This window comes from Chaetura pelagica, unplaced genomic scaffold, assembly GCF_000747805.2.
Source record: "Chaetura pelagica isolate M959 unplaced genomic scaffold, ChaPel_1.0 scaffold425, whole genome shotgun sequence".
Taxonomy (NCBI): Eukaryota; Metazoa; Chordata; class Aves; order Apodiformes; family Apodidae; genus Chaetura; species Chaetura pelagica.
In genome coordinates, this window is record NW_009953205.1 from 3575322 (window position 1) to 3592493 (window position 17172).

At 42.9% G+C, this 17172-nt stretch overlaps 1 protein-coding gene across 1 annotated transcript in view; it reads left to right on the top strand.

Moving 5' to 3' along the window:
- Positions 1-2644, top strand: part of ZNF423 (zinc finger protein 423) — a 192374-nt gene extending 189730 nt beyond the window's left edge. Inside the window, exon 7 of the mRNA XM_009997455.1 lies at positions 2008-2644. Coding sequence (XP_009995757.1) covers positions 2008-2037 — 30 coding nt within the window. The 3' untranslated portion in view covers positions 2038-2644. The remainder of the gene's footprint in view (positions 1-2007) is intronic.
- The last annotated feature ends 14528 nt before the right edge of the window (positions 2645-17172 follow it).

Genomic DNA, 17172 nt, shown 5'->3' on the forward strand with positions numbered 1-17172 from the left:
CCTGCTTAAGGCCGGGGGAAACTATATGTATAACAAAACAGAAAGCCAATGGATTTTGTTTGTTTATGTTAAATTGTTTAAAAGCAAAGTAGTTTCAGCTGTCGAGTCACTTGGCATTATGTGAGCATAATGCTTTATTCCCTGATCAGCTTTCAGATCCTTTGCACAGTATCTCGGGTTTTTGATTCTGAAACATTCAGTATCACAGACTGGGCTGTGTTCAGAGGGCTTGTGTTATGCTAAATGAGGACCGGTTATTCTGCGATGGTGTCAGGACTGTATTTAATTTCACAAGGGCTCCTTTTGGGTGTGTGGCAGCTCTGATGCTTCTGCTGCCTCTGAAACCTTCCGAGGCGTTCAGGCCTGGCCATTATTGTGCGGAGTTTCCTCACAGCCTGCCAGACACAATAATATCGCAGTAACTTTTGCCATCATTTAGGAACTCAGCAGCACTTCTGACACCTGGTGGTCAGTTTTTGGGAGTGCAAAGTCCAGAAATTCTCCTGCCTGCAAATGGGGTCACTGCTGCCTGCCTGCCTGGCCCCCTGCATCGCGGGCCGCCCATTAGCTCTTTCCACAGATGGTTTTCATTAGGGAGACGTCATCTCTGGAAAAGGCAGAGGATCAGCCTTTTCCTGACCAAGATGAAACTGAGTGGTGTAGAAGGGCCAGATGATTTATGAAAAGTTAACAAATCTCACTTTATTTCAAAGCTTCACCATTGTAAACAAATAATTAGATTCAAAATTCATTGCATGTTTAAAAACTTATTCTTCAAGGTGGTGGCCTTGCCTAGCTCTGTTATTAGGCAGAGGGAGACTAGTTAAATTGTCTAGGCTTGAAATGATCTTTATATTTGGGGATGCTGGGCAGCCAGCTCCAATTACTGCCCTCAAGCCAGGATGTCTAATTATGTTAAACTGTGGCTTAAGACAGCACAACTTTGAGTCTCTTCCTTGGGTGGTTCACGCAGGAGCAGAACACGCGTGGCTGGGCCAGGGCAGGGCTTGGCATGAGCAGGGATGTCCCCATGGCACCTCAGTGGTGATACAGCCCTGGCACAGACATGGGACAGGCAAAGGGGAAAGAGCACAGGGCCACAAGGAAGCAGGAAGCACATCTCTAGTTGCTCAAATAGTTGAATAATCATACAGATAAACTGAGCTTTTATGTAGGAGTGAGGTTTCAGTCAGCACACAAAATGTAGGTGACTTGGTACTGCTCTAGAAATAAGCTTCCAAGGTTGGCTTCAAAATTTATTGGCTCCTGCACAAAATGGCAAGACAGGTCAGCATGCTCTGATGCAGATGTACTGTGATGACATGTACACATCTACCGAAAGGATAAAAGGTTGCAAAAAAGTCTCTAAACTGCTGAAAGGAATGTGTAGAGCAAAGTCTGTTTTTTAAAAGAGATTTAACTTCTGGGTTATATGTCCAGCCTTTTTTTCTGCTGGGTATATTGCCCTGGTGCCTGAACTGGCGGGTCAGCTGTTATTGTCGAAGTATTTCTTGGCCTGAGAAGTGTGTGTCACAATCTGGTGTCTCTTGCTGCCAGTACTTGCACCCGGTACTAGTGAGAATAAAAGAGTAAAATATGGCATGGGCTCCCCCTGTGATCCAGATTATTTTATTTTTTCTTTTTCTTTTTTTTAATTGTTACAGTTAAGGGAATCCCTTAAGGCAGTTCTTGCCTGTGAGGTATCACCACTTTCTTTATATGTATTGAAAAGGAAAAAAAAACCCACCCAACCCTCATGGCTGTACTCGGCTTGCAGCATTTTTTTTTTCTAAGTTCATGCCAGCATTAACAGATCTGTCAGAACAAAGCAAATGTGTCATATTGGCAGCTGTTACTTATGAGTACTTTTTCTTTATTGCACTTTGTTTTGTAATAACTGAGAAGCTTTTATGTTGAGCTCTGCATAAATGGTACTGAGTAGGAGGGTATGGGCATGCTTTCTATTATTCTGCCCCTCATGCATGTCTCCTTTCTTCGTCTTTCCAGAACCACACATTGAGCCAGCACGCACAGTGAGCCACTGGCACTACAGGACACCTCTCTGCAGAAGACTTGACGGTGGCACAGTGGGGAGGACCATTTGAACATTACATCCAATCAAAGTGTCATTTGCAACCCAGATGTAAAACTCTAATGATTTGGCCATGAGGCGCTGCTATTATAAGCAGCTGGAAATGAATATTAATGGAAGAGATTAAAAGTATTCCATGCTCAGTATTTTTTATTGTCCTGCTTCAGCTAGTATACTTTAGAGCTTCTGCTTCTGACTGAATTTATAGTGTTAGATAAATCTGCTTTGATGCTGTCGCCCTTTGTTGCTTCTTGTATTATATTGATAGTTAAAGATTAGGTGTGATTTTTTTTTCTTTTTTGTTAACTGCTTTTTAATTGCAATTTTAGGTAACTGTGCATTGTGATGTGATTGCTTGGCTATTGTCTGAATATTTCTTTTTAATTTTTTAATTAAAGACTAATGCTTTGATTGGATTTGCCAGTTCACCGGACAGTGATTAAAACTATGTAATGAATATAATCGGTTTCAGTGCAACTGGATGGTCTGCTTTATAAATGTGACTTAATCTGATTGCAATAACTAGTACAGTTCAATAAAGGGAATACATGAGCTTAGTGTCAGTGGTTGTCTGTCTGTCAGTGCACACTGCACCACTGCAGGCTGATGTGTGTAAATCCCCGACAGCAGAGGGTGTTCTGCACCCCACCAGGAATGAAGACTGGGAGAAAGCAAAGGCCACGTTCCTACATCTGGCATTGGGCTCACTCCTGGATGCAACTCCCAGGATCTCACGGTAGGTTGAGGTGAGGTAAGAAGGTAATCTATGAATATGGGCACAAAAAAATGTTGTTAGCTTATAGTGCTCTTAACTTTTACTCAAGTGAACAAGAATGGAGGGGACCTGGTTAATAGCTGCCTTGACTCCATCTCTGTGCTTCTTTGTTCCAATTATATTTTTTTAGGAAAAAAGCTTTCTAGATTGTATACAAATAAGCAAATATTGGATCAGGCTATGAGGCCTTAGTTGGAAGCTGTATATTTCAAGCACATGGAATTGTAGACCCGCAGGTATTGTAGTTCTATGTAACTGCCATACTTTTGACACTTGAAACTGCCATTGTGCAGCTAATAGAGCTACTTAGCAGCCTTTTTTTTTCCTCGTTTTCTTTTTTTTTAAGCAGATCATATGTTAATGAGGTAAGTTATATCTCAGGTCAGAGAAACAGTCATTTTAAGGACTGTGGACATCTTTTGAAAGTTAGTGACTTGCAGTTCTCGTGGTATCTCCTGCTTGAATGGATCATAATCATCATGAAACGTGTTTAGCAATTGTGACAGCTGAAATGATGTGGTTATCCATTCACACGATGAACAAGGCTTTGCAAGACTGTGGTACAGGAACGTGCACAATGAAAGCCTTCCAAAATCACTGCACTGGTCTACAGCACAACTGGTTGTCATTGTACTGTGACTGTGTCTGGGCTTGGAGTGTGTAAGTGACAGTTTGTAGAAAAAATGTTTTCAAGGACATCTAGTCAGTGCTCAAATTAGTTTACACAGAGAGTTTATCAACAGGTGCAAGGGCACAGCTTGTTGACACTGCAGGTTATGTCTCAATGTTTAGATTGCTGCTGATGGTGGCAGTCATGTTGCACACCCATAGCTCCTTCCAAGCAGTGGTACATACTGCATGTAAGGGAAGGCTGCTGGGCATAACCAAGGTAGAGTCACCCATACAGCAGGGATCACCAGAGAAGGTGCAAGTTCTAGCTTAAGACAAGTTTCAACTTTCTCAAAAAATTAAGTAATGTCCCATTTGGGGGAAATGATAAGTTTTTTTCTTCTGCTGAAGTAGTGTCACATGGACAGTCAGAAAGAGCTTAGGCTCGATGTTTTGATTACTGATACATTTACGAACCCTAGTATAACGGAACTAGGAATGACTTACCTGCAAAGAGGACAGTTCTGGTTTCATTTAAATAATTTTTAGTTCTCTGTTTAAGTGACAAAATCATTTTACTAAAATGATCCATTACTAGAAAAAGTGTTAACTTTCTACCTGCTTATTTCTCCATAAACCATGGCACAGATATTTATGAGCTGAAAAAATTAGCTAATGAAATCACCAATTCATTATTCTCATTCATAATGTCTGCATGCTCCTCACAGGCAACATTTTAAGATGGGAAATGGAAAAGCACCTTGCAGTACAGGCTGATAGGCGTGTCCTTGCAAGAAAGGCTAGTTGGGAACATACATCAGCTGCTCTGCCATCAGCTCCTGTGCCATCTTCTCTGTGCTAAAAGCAAAGCAGCAGGTTCTTGCAACAGAGATACTGAAAAGGGAGGCTCTTTGCCCAGCACTGAGTTTGGAGTGATGCTTGATCATTTCTGGGCAAGCCTTTTGAAATCAAAAGGAGTATGTATGTTGCTGTCTTCAGGAAAAGCTTCTCTTGGGAATCCCAAGAGTGAACTGATGTTTCCATGCAACTCTGAGAGCTGCTTTAGTAGTGCTTTACTGAAGCACATGCCTTTGTCTCAGCATCTCCCTGCTGACTAGTTAAAATGAGGTGTATATCCACTGTACTGAGATAGGGAACTCTCCATGTGGAGATCCTATTCTGAGCTTCATAATTTTCCCCACCTGTGCTGGAAACGTGGCCATGGGTCCAGGGTGCTGGGGTCCACACTCATCCTGGCAGTGCCAAGCAGGCCGGTGTCTAAGCTGTGTGTTGCATCTGCTTTGAACCCTGACCAGACCAGAATGTGGGCCAGGGTGGAGGAGAGGAATATTTTGTTTTTTCACCCTACCTTTGAAAGATAGGAGACTCCAAAGCATGAGAGTTGAGGGCTGTAGTCCAGCTCCATCTTCTTCTTCCCTTCTAGGATATGATCTTCATTCATGAGCAGCACAAGTCAGTCTGGAGAGAGAAGCTGGAGTGTGATCCCAGGCCTGGGAAAAAATCAAGCTGTGGTCCTCTTCTGCAGATTCTCTGGTATCTTACTGTACTTGGGTAATATTTCAACACTAATGGGCAAAAGCTGCTCTTTAAATGTTTCTTTTCTAAGACACTGTGTACAGAAGTGCAGGGGCATTTGCCATTAATCTGCCAGGTTGCTTTCTGGGGTTTTTTTTATATAATCAGGCTTATATGAACAATCACCATTACAATCACAGCATGTACCACAGCAAGGGATCCTGTTGTCTTGATAGCTGCTTTGTTAGGGGCTAAAGAAATCCATTTTGGCTATGGGGTTAAACTACTGCAAGGAGGCAGAGGGAGAGCTGTCTGCTCTCCTGCTCCTGCCATGGAGTTGCATCTGCTATGCACTGGACACCTGCAGCTCCCAGAGCTGGTCCTTAGTCTAATCTAGGGTGTAGTGCTGTTGTCTGACCCTTTTTTGCAAGGCCTGACCATCCCCTGGCACAGCTGCACTCTGGGGGGTGACAGAGCTCTGCAGCACAACGTGGGGCCTTTTGTCTGGTGGTTCCCAGGTGACTGTTTCTTCTGTGCCACTTGTCCCACTGGGGAGGCAGGGCAGAGCAGCCCTGCTCTGGTACCAAACACATCTTTGCTGGCAGAGCTGCAATCCCACCAGGGAGTGCTTTGTTGGTGTAGTATATAGTTCCTGTATCTGTTAAAAGCTCCTTGGGAAAACAGAGTCTAACTGCAGGTGGAGAAAGATAATATCACAGCTTCTGGTGAACGCTTGAGGTTTCACCCCCTTTTTCTTAGTGGCCAAGAAGTGCTACAAAAGGCATTTGGTAAACAGTCAGAAGTGTTGGCTCCAAAGGCACCTGTATTTCAGTAGCTACATCATGTTGAAATGTTATGTTTCCCTGCCTATCTGTGTAACTGACAGCTCCTGTGTGGTGTTGCAGACACAGGCTGGCACAGGCTGCTCAAGGCGTGGGTGACACAGTGACTCATAGCTAAGTGCAGACCAGAACTGCTGAATTCTTGCTGAGAATGGGCTCTAGCCAGAGTCCCTTTATGATCAGAGTGGCACTGGGGCCAGTACAGTGCTGGAAACCATGAACAAAAATGTACATGTGTAAAGAAATGTTGTATAGGCAATTTAATATCTTCAAGTTTAGGCGAATACGGAAATATAAATTAAGAGTAACAATGGATTAACAAAGGACCTGTATTTGTAGCAGTCCAGTATATTAGCCCTTATGCATTTAATGACCTTTGCATTTAGCTACATTTCATACCCACACACCCCAAAATAAACTATTTGGTCAAGAAGTAGCAAACAGTGATACATTGTCTATGTAACCAGCTTTACACGTTGTTTTTGTTTGTGTATCGTGTGCTTTTGTAGATGTCTGCTCTATCAGCTTCAGCAAGGGGTAACCACCTTCAGTCAGGAGCCTTGGAGTTTTGGAAAGCATAGTCCATTGCCTCCAAAAGAAAGGGAGACAAAAGTAGGGTACATCTCACTGTCTCCCACTAATGTCTAAGAGCAGATTGGGTTTTGGTCCGTGAGTTTGTCTGGCTTTCAACATGTGCAAGCCAGTCTCTGGTATGAGCAGTGAAAGCTTTGCCCTTGGTTGCTGTAAGTGGTCTCTGTGTTTTGGTCCACACTGTGAAGAAGTGAGGTTTCTGCCATCCCCTCACCACCACCACCAAACAGCTGAGCAGCTTTAGCTACGTTTGATAGAGGTGCAGAGGTCTGGGGACACCGTTTCCCTGTGGTACACTGGCAGTAGTTACCCAGGGTAAGAAGAATGCCCTGCAAGTGCTGTTGTGGGCAAAGCAAGCAAGTTTAAAAGACGTGAGCACAGAAACCCAGGTGACAGGAGCTGCAGAAGCCCTTGAGCTGATGGGAGTGACTTGTGTTTTATCGCTTTGTCTTTTTCCTTTTCTCCCCATTTTTGCCTCAGACAAATAATTGTTCTTGGTTTTACTTGTCTTCATGAAATTATTGTCATCCTCACAACTTTAACATTGCTGTCCTGCAAATGGCCGTGAGGGATTGCCTTTTGATCTGTTTATCTGTGAATTGTTGTTACTTTCCTGAGGCTTAGTAGATTAGGTGATGGAGGGAGATTGCCTGCCTACTGGAGGTGTCCAAACGAGCAACACTGAGCACCCCAAGAGAAAGACAAGCTAATTCAAAGTACAGTCTTCACTGCCCTAGTAATGGGCTGCAATTTAACCATGTGAGTTTGTCCTTTTCTAAGGAAAAAAGCAAAGCATTGATCCTATGTCCTGGGGGTGCCAGGGAGGAGGGGCCAGGGCCAGCCTTACTCTGGTGCGGCTCCTTGCAGGGGGACCCAGCCTCTCACTTGGGCGAGGGGTGCCAGCAGGGCACAGCCCCCACCTCCATCAGCTCTGCCTGCCCTGCTGGCCACCCCTCCCCGAGCTGGCAGCGCATGGCCCTGCTGCTCTGTGCCTGTCCCCTTCCTCCTGCCATCCCTGGCCATCTGTGTCCCCACAGCAGGTGCTGCACCGCCCGCAGCCCCCTGGCCCAGTCCCCGGCCCCACAGCCTCCCGGCAGCGCCTTTGGGCCTGGATGTGCCTCACGGTGCTGGGGTGGGGGAGAGAGACCCCGAGGGCAGGGGGGATGCTGGGCTGTGGCCACAGGCAGCCATGGCTGAGCCCTGCTGAGGGACTCCTGTTTCCTACGCTGTGCCAGGGGCTCCTCAGCCTCCCGGGGGCTGCCAGGCCACCCCCATCCCTCCTGTGGCACCGTCTGCCATGGCCTTCCCTCACAGCACAGGGAGTTATGGCTTGCTGAGTCTCTCCACTGCTTGTTTGTTTGTTTGTTTGTTTGTTTTAATCAAAACTTCTTTTGTTTGTTTTCTGAAGAGGGATGTTTCCTTTTGTGGGATGAGAGCTGAGCTGTGCCACAGAGTAGGCCAGGCCAGCAGCCAGGGCATGGGCAGGGGCCTCAGCCCCCATGGCAGCCTTGTCCCTCGGGATTTTTGCCACCTTGTTTCTGTGTGAATGTCACAAGCTGTCCTGTGAGAAATGTCACACTTCAAGCCTGGTTCTGAGGGCTTTAGGGACGTCCAAGACCCCAGGTAATGATTTAATACCATGAAAATATTTTTGCTCTTTTACTCATACATGTTTTTTGCTACTTTGCTTGTATTTACAGCACAGTGATGTCAATCTGCTCCAGCAGGTTGGAGAGGGAACGCGGAGTATTTATTGAGTTGTGGGAGAACATACAGACTAGGTTTTCTGAATTTTGTTTCTCCTGATGTTCCAAAATGTGTGTTGGTGTTTAACACCCTGCGCAGCACAGATGGTATCACAGGGAATCAGGGAGCAGAGAGCTAGTTCACTGTGGGACTCTTCCACCTGTGAAAAATCATGCAAAAAGAAGCACTGACTTTTGAAAAAATCTTTAGCTCCAAAACCTCTTGGTACCAACTAAAATCTTGTTTTGACCTTAAAAATATATGTATTTATCTATATCTTCAGTTTTACATGGCTGGAAGAGGTAGCTGGCCCCCAGCATGATCCTTCCCCCACAATACATGAGCAAGCAAACGAGCCCTCCAAGCTGCACGGGCTGAAGCAGCGTCCCTGAGGTATTAGGCTCTTCTTTACCTGTCCTTTAATTTAAAGGGGAGGGAGAGAGAGACAGAACATGTTTGAAATCGTGTTTGAAAGCAATGTAATAAATAAGTGCATCATCTTGTTTCAGTTGCAATTTATAGGCACTGTTCTGCAAGAAATTGGCTTCTATGCGTAAAAGCTGTAAAATATATGTGCCGTTTGCAAAAGATACAGCTTCTACTGTATGTTTGCTGGTTTATTCGCAAAGTATCTCCATACAAGCCTGACATAGAAGGAGGGTTAAGAAGTGTGCAGAGGAGCTCAGCTAATGCTGTTGGAACGATGCTAAAGAAATGGCCAAGAGCTTCCATTAGCCTCATGTAGCAAAAACAGTTTGGGTCACTAATGGAGAATGACAGAGTTTCACCCAAAGTAGGACCCAGATACATTTTCCTTCATGAGGGCTCTTGTGGCTTAAGACTTGATCAAGTGTTGCATAATTCCTAAGGAATATGCAATATGTTATAGTGTATATCCTTGGTGCTAAAACACTGCCTGTTGTAGGTTTGTACCAGCTGTTCCTGTTACTAAATAAACCTGGAGCTTTGGTGCTAGCCCCCTGCCAGGTATACTTCTCATTTGGATTATGTTTTTCAAATTCCAGATCTCTCTTTTTGCTTTTTCTGCATTCCACTCCCTTGACCCTTTCCCAGTCCCCCAGCAGTGGCACCTGCCTGGGCCACTGGATTTACAGTTTGCCAGGGCTTGTACAGCGACTGTGTGGTAAGAGTAAGTCTGATGCAAAATAATCTGCTGGGTTTCATGTAGCTTGAGACAGGTTTTCTGGCAGTGGGCAAAGGCACAAGAAGAACAGGAAGTTCTGCACTTCTAAATTTTTTTAAGGCTGCAAATTGATTATTTTATGAAAGGGCATAAGAAGAAGTTGAGATACCTGGCACTCCACTCGGGAGGGGAGGCAACATTTGCTTGGAGATAAGATATGTTTGTACTAGCGAAGAGTAATGCTAACTCCTCTTACTGAGGGGCTTAGCATCATAATAGAACATAAAATTCAAATTAAGTCCAGCATCATTCATGCTCTCCATTCTTTATTTTGTAGATCAATTCCAGTTACTGTTATATTACATCAAAGGATACACCAACCTTGTTTGCTTTCTGGGAACTGTCGGAAAAGTGCATCTTCTTTCATGTTGAACTGCAAATTTTCCTTGACTTCAAGGAGTTAAATGTTCACATATATAAGCTACACCAGGATCAGAGTCTTAGGTAATCCAGTGATACTGGGTGCATCATTAGCTCAGTCATGCACTAAGCTCAGGGAGAGGAAAAAATCCAACAAATCAACACCCAAACCCTGAAAGATACTTGTGTGTGAAAGAGAAATCTGGAGGGAGGGGAGAAGAAAATACAGTCAATGAATGTGTCTACAGTTAATTTAAGTTGCTGAAAAATGTTGGGGGTTTTTGTCAAAACTATTATTGAGGATAGAAACACTAAATGTGAGAAGAAACAGTGAAGAATCCAGAAGGACCCCCATGGCATGTGAAACCCCGCTGGAACGAACGGCGAAGAAGTAGGTGCTGGAAAATACATACCCAAAGGAACACAGACACATGTAAGCATTAGAACTGCAAACTTGGCCTGAAAAAACAAAGCTTGCTTTCTTTGCAGAGCTCTGTGTTGTGCCTTTTCCAAGACCTGTTGGTGTATCCTGTTCAGCCAGAGCTCCTCAGCTCAGCTGTACGTTACTGTGCCCATAAGGGTGTTGAACAAATATGTTGTATCCAAGAGAGACTCCCTAATGTCTTTCACACCGGATGCAAGTTTCTCATTACTCTTCTGCACAGGTCTAGCAATGGGAGCCTCCTCTAGAGATGCCCTGCACAGATGTCTTTAGAAAAGCAGGAATTGTTTTCACTGAAATATTTCAATCACCCTATCACCTTTCCAAGCCTAGGCAGTGCATGTGGACTGATAACCAGCAGCAAGGACTTTCTGACTTCTGCAGTATTCTCTAATACTGACTAGCCCAGAGAAATAATTTTGGTTTAAATTTTTGCTGTTCTGGGTCCTCAGCATGAGAAATGAAATGTCAGGGGTTTTTCAAAGGTACTGAATGTTTCTGACTCCTACTTGAATCGAAGCTGCAGGTTTTGTGTCCTTATTAAAAAAAACAACCTTAAAAACCCCAAGCCCATGGATCTTAATTTAGGGCTCCCCAAATCAGAAGCCACTTTGAAAGACATGCAGAAGCACAGAACAGCCGATAGATTTCCATATCCTGCAGGGTTTTGGCATGAATCCCCTTCTTTGGTTCCAGGCAGAAAAATACAAAGAGATGTCTGTGAATAGGACCTCACTGGGTGTCCAACCCTCTGAGTGAAATTTCCTGTGCAGAGGATAGTCTCGGCCTACATTTTCTAGTTATTATATAGAATTTGTTTCCTGCTATGCTAGGGGGAAAAAAAAAAAAAAGTTTAAAAATATAAAACCCTCAGTGAATTCCCACCTTACAGAGCTACTTCAAGCTGTACAGGCAGAATTTGTACCAGAGGAGTTGACGTTGAATAGGGAAGTTCAAGAAAGACACCAAAGCTCAGCAGAGACATCCTTTAAAAATGATTTGTCTTGTCTGCAACATTTTGTAAGTTGATCCAAATCAGATTTTGGAGTAATATCATTAAAGTCAACAATCAACACCCAGGATGAATCAAGCTCTTAAAGTGCCATTCAGGCTTCTTGAGAGACACACATCCCAATGACTCCTTTAGCAGTCATTAAACCAATTATCATCCCAGTGTATTTCCACCAATTATCATCATAGACTTTTTGGGTTTAATCAGCTTTTTAATAGACCTGTGAATAAGACAGGAGAGACAAAAACCTCCCCTGATACCTCAGGTGTAACTATTACATATTTAGCATTGTTGTGCACATTAAATAATTTACACTGTAATACTAATCTGAGGCTGGGATGTGAACAATGATATTCCTATAAATAAAGGACAAAATGAAATTAAAATAAAGGAGAAAAAGAAAAAAAGGTAATCCATAAAGAAAATGTCACACAATTGGTGATACTGCTTCTGGGATGTCCTTGGCCAGCTAACTTCGGAGCTGGAAAAAGATACTTTTTGTCCATAACCGTATGCAACACACAGAAGAAATTATAAGTGACAGAAAGTTTTGACCATCTCTTAAGTGCTACAATTATTGAATTGAGTTGCAGAAATGTCTTCAGACAATTGCTTAGGACTTGAGAAAGAAATTAGCCATTTAGGTGTATGTCCCTCCTGCAAGCAACTAACTTTTTCGTACCACTTGCCTTGGAACAGCCCTGCAGAGTGGCCTGAATGCAGCAATTTGCGGGGTCTGGCGCTGCGAGCCCCGCAAGCACTTAGCAAAAGCAATTGTGGAGCTCTATTGAAAACCCCGCACCTCGTGCTGTGGGGAGCCAGCACTTCTTATCTGTTGGCTCTGTTGGTGACAAATATTAAAATAAAAAGTATGACACTATAGGTGCTTCAAAATTCAAACTGCAAGTTTCCTACTGGGGGACTTCTAACCATGTAATAAAGTGCAGGGAAGAAAGCAGAGTTCAGACCCCATGCTGTAATAAAGGCAAGGAAATCTTAAGTGTTCAAATACATAATTCATTCTCTTCTGAGACTTTCTTCCAGTAACGATTTTAATTTGTGCCTCAATAATATAATCTTGAATTTCTCTCTTACCTCCACAGACAAATGGGAGAACTCTGGGACAGACCCGCTCTTTGCAGTGGGTGAAAACAAACAGTCAAAAGTCAGAGAACTCCTGTGCACCTGGCGAGGTTGGGAGGAGAAGGAAACCACCCCCATCTTCTGCTTGCTGTGAAAGGTCCTGCAAGGAAGTCACCACAAAAGTCAGTGAGTTTTGTTTGTTTTCAACAGAAACACTTTGCGCCTTACATAGTATCTTGCTCCAAGGATCTCAAAGCTCACAGCAAACACTGGCTGAACCTCAGCTTTCTGTGGGGTGGTAAGTCCCTCTTCTCACTTCTCATTGTGCTGTATTTCCTCCTGACTTGAAGTCTCTACTGCCATTTGGTTACACAGCTTCCAAAACATACAGCTTTAACATTTTCTTTTTAGCTATGATCTTCAGCATTTATTGCTTTGTTGAATAGCTATTTTTAACTGTACTTCATAACATTTTATGTAAATAACAGCACAATAATCATAAGGAAGAAGTAACTAGTGAGAAATTAGAAACACCTGTGTGTGTGTAGATGACTACACGTTGCATCTGCATAAATGACAAGTTCTTGATAAGATATTGACCATAGAAATGGGCAAATGTGTCCCTGCTAAAGGTCCAGTGAAATCGCTACATCTACACTCCAAGGACAAATTTGGCTCAACTGTGAGAGGAATGCATGCATCTCACTCTGCAGGGGTCATTTAACCTAAATTATATACATTGATCTGTGTGCCCCCCTGGTGTTAGCACACAAAATTGACTGGCTTACATATTCAGATATAAAGCTACAGCAAAACTGGTTAGCACCCTGTCCTGCCCCTTGGTCTTTACAGGTGTTACAGTTTTCTTCTTGCCAAGCCGCTTTTCTGCCCATGCTTAGGATATGTTTAATTTGGTCTCCACCTACACTTGTTTAGAATATCCCTTAATTTAATACCAGCTGAGGTGTGTCTTACTGTAGCATTTAGCTTTTCAAGCCATGATGTTGCAGTAGTGATGTTCTAAAGATATGATGCAGAGCTTGCAAGGAAGAATCAACGTTACATCTCTAAGTAATAATAAGAATTTTTTAAAAGGACAAACTTTCAGGCATTAGACCTATCCCCTGGTTGGTTTGTTTGTCTTTTTCACAGTCATTAAGAAAGCTTTTGAATCCTCTCCCTCTTGTCGTGTAACGCAAATCTCTGCAGCTCCCCCAGCCTCTCTATGGAGCCAACATCCCTGGCTGCACGAAGATTGCCCATCCTTGTTTCTCAGGGCATCCTGCTGTCCATCTGTGTCCCTGTCCTCCCCCCAGAGGTGTGCAGCAGCCTGTGCAGCCTGCCATGGTGCTGCTCTGCCCCGAGCACAAAAACTGTGCCCCCAGTGAACCTGCTGAGAAGGTTCCTGTCAATGCCAGAGAAGCCAGGGCTTTGGTCTGCAGCTATAGGCAATGGCACAGGACATCCCGTTCCCATGTGGATCTCTAATAGCTGGGGATAGTGCCCCAGCAGCTGGTGCAGGGTCCCGGGGTGCACGGGTGCAGGCTGCTGGCAGGACAGCAGCACGGGGGGCACCAAAACAGGCTCTGGCCTTGGTAACAAACCTTCCCGACAGTGCCAGCTGCTCCACAAAAGTGCAGGTCCTCAGCCCCTTTGCCCAGGCTTGCTCTTTCAAGAAAATATAAATATTATTACATGCTGCTTTTTAACAGCACTTCAGGGCTGGGGGAGGGCTAGCTCTGACACCTTCGTGCAGGCAAGGCTGGTAATTAGAAGCATGAGCCTGGTGCTGCTGGGTTGAAATGTGTTTAAACAAACAATTAAAAGTAATATATAAAAAAGGAGCATCCTCTGCCTACTTCAGTTTAGGGGAAAGGTCTCTCTGACTCTACCTGCTCTGAGGCTACACGGAGGCTCTTTGACTCTGCTCTGAGACTTGCTGACACTACTGATTCAACACTGTATCAAGACACTCCAACTGTGATCTGAGACCTGGAGCAGAGCGGGAGCATCTTGACACAGTGTCAAAACAGTAGTCAGAGCCCATGGACGCAGCACTGAAAGGCTTTTGTCTCCCAAATGAAAAGGAGCTGGATTATTTTCATCTTTTTTTTTTTTTTTTCCTTTTTTTTTCCTTTTCTCTTTTTCTTTTTGTAATAATGGCAGCTTTCTCTTAAATAAAAAAAACCCCACAGTTTATTTGCAGGAAGAAAGGCTGACATGTTCCCCTCCCACTTCTTATTTGATAAAGCAATCTGACAGACAATGGCTTTGCTGAACAATGCACTTTCCTCAAGCAAAGTTCTTTGGCTTTGGAGAAATAAAATGTTTTATTTGGAAATTATTCCAATAATAATAACCAAAAGGGGTTAATCCTTTCATGATACTGCACATGAATCATCTGTATCCTTGTGCATGTTAGTGTTGTGTATTTTGGAATTGCATTTTTGTACAATAACACTCATTTGATCTGATGAATAATTTGGAACAGAGTGTTGCTCACCACTCTGCCCACAAAATTCAGTCTGTGGCTTTTGGTAAGAATACCTATGATTTCAGACATGTGAGTGTTGACCAATAGTCAACAAAAGAAATCAGTGCAATTGTCAGAATGTGGCAATGCCTGCTGAGACAGGTTTCTCTTCTGCAAATGCAATGGTCTTAATGTTACATGGACTGTGACTTTATAACAGGATAAACTCATTTATTTTAAAAATGAGAATAGAGTTGAATTTATTTTTCCTCACTGGGGGTCACAGGTACCAAGGAATCAGCAAAACCATCTACTAAATGTTTTATAGATGATGGTGGATTTGCTGAATGTTAAATGAAAACAATCCATTAAAATAAAAAATGAAAATTCTTTTTGTTTCCTTTTCCTCTTGGGCCTTCCCAAAAGGAGGTCGACACCGACCCAGTTTGAAAAATCCTTACCTAAGCCAATCACTGCCCAGCATGTATTCCCTTGAGCAACTTGAGTGGGCATGATGCCATCTGAACAGATGGGCATTACTGTAGGCAACCAAGAGACCATGCATGTGAATCAAGTATGGGTGTTTACAGCATCATTTCCCTGATGAGAATGTCAAAATGGCAGCCCAGTCCGAGCCTTTGGCTCAGTTCAGTTGCATTTCACTAATTCAGCTCTAAAATAGACAGCTCCATGAAATAAATAATTAACATCAAGTTGGGTGGTCATGATTTTACTTCACAGAATTGGGCAGAGTAATTGGGTAATGGACTCACTGAAAATAATGTGCCTGACCCCTGTCTGTATGGGGAGGCTTGCTGGGTTCTAAAAGGAGGGCAAAGAAGCTCCCACATCTTTGCTAAGTATAACATAAGCAGGCAGGGCATGAGTGCTACAGATGTACTCTGAACTGAAAGAAAGAAACCTTTTCACATATTTTTAGCAAGGTGTCTTACTTCAGATCAAAATTAAACTGTATAAAATGGGACATACATGTATGATGTGTTTGAATAACGTACCAGTGCAAGGTCAGATCCTTAAAGTTACACCTCCTGAATTAGGATTTCCCTGCTGTCCTGAAGAGAGATGCAGGTAAGTATTGCAACTTTTTTGAGCCCAACATTCAGTGTAACTGTTGTCTCTTTGAATGAAGTGATTTCCACTGAATTATCATTGAAAGTTCTCTACCATCTGTTACAAAGAGGACTTTAAGTACAGAAAGAAAGACTGGAATTTGAATGATAAATCAATAATTTCAACAAAAAAAGGCTGTGATACATATATACTGGAAGCTTGATTTAAAGTATCTGTCTGAAATGCTGTTGTTACTCCATTCTGCTTTCGATGATCAGCTGTACTTGCTTTGCACCCGCTTCTGTGGGTTTGTGTAATACTAACTGCATATGGAGCCTTCAGGTTTAGCTTTGATAATCTACATAACTTCTTGCTTTCCTAAGGGAGTAGCCAGTCAGCCTGGATTTGAAGGGCTGGGATGCTGGACAAAGATATCAGGTATGAAATACTTGAATGTATAGTTCTTTCAGGCATAATCTTATTGCTAATAGCTAAAATTCACAGTGTTATAATGTTTTAGATTTGAATTATTTGTTTCTAGGTTGTTGGGGTGGGGTTTTTTGTTTTTTAATAATCTAATTTCTGCTTGGGCAATTTCTAGAAAACATCTAGTGAGTTTTACATCGAGTCCTACCCCTTACTTGGGGAATTCAGGAAAAAAAATTAAAAATGATGAAAATGAAAATAGCCTTTTTTCTGACAGTTGGCTGGAACAAAGAGTATCTAGCACGTGTCTTTTTCTTTATGCAAAATATTTCAATAATTTCATGCCTTATTTCTAGCTATCAAAATCAACCTTTTCATTTGTGGTCTGTAACATGTCATGATGGCTCCAACTTCTGCCATTAGACTTGCTAAAATGCTCTATTACCTTGTATTTCATTTTTTAGGGAAAGCAGTGTTTATTTTCTTGCTTGGTGTCATGGTAACAGAAACACTTCCTTTATATTATATCTAAGTTTGTGTTGTAAATACAAGCAGGGCAGGTTGGAGATTGCTGTATATCCCATGTGGAAAGCCAGCACTAGCTTTCTGGGTGCCAGCACATACTCCCAGCTGTTGCTGTTGCTCTAGGGTCACAGATGCATCTCACACTGAATCATTTAAAAATGCACTAGCTATGCTTGGGGACACAAGCTCAAATTTTCAGGGCCTGATTATTCTGTTAGTTTCATATGTGCAGTTCCAACTGAAGTCAGCAGAAGTAGTACAGGCAAACCTGACAGGCTAATTTGGAGCCCAGAACTGCAAAGGATGTAATCATACGTTTGATTTTGGTGGGTACTCGAGGTCTAATTCTTACCCATTTCCATGATGTTAGGATTTACCACAGCTT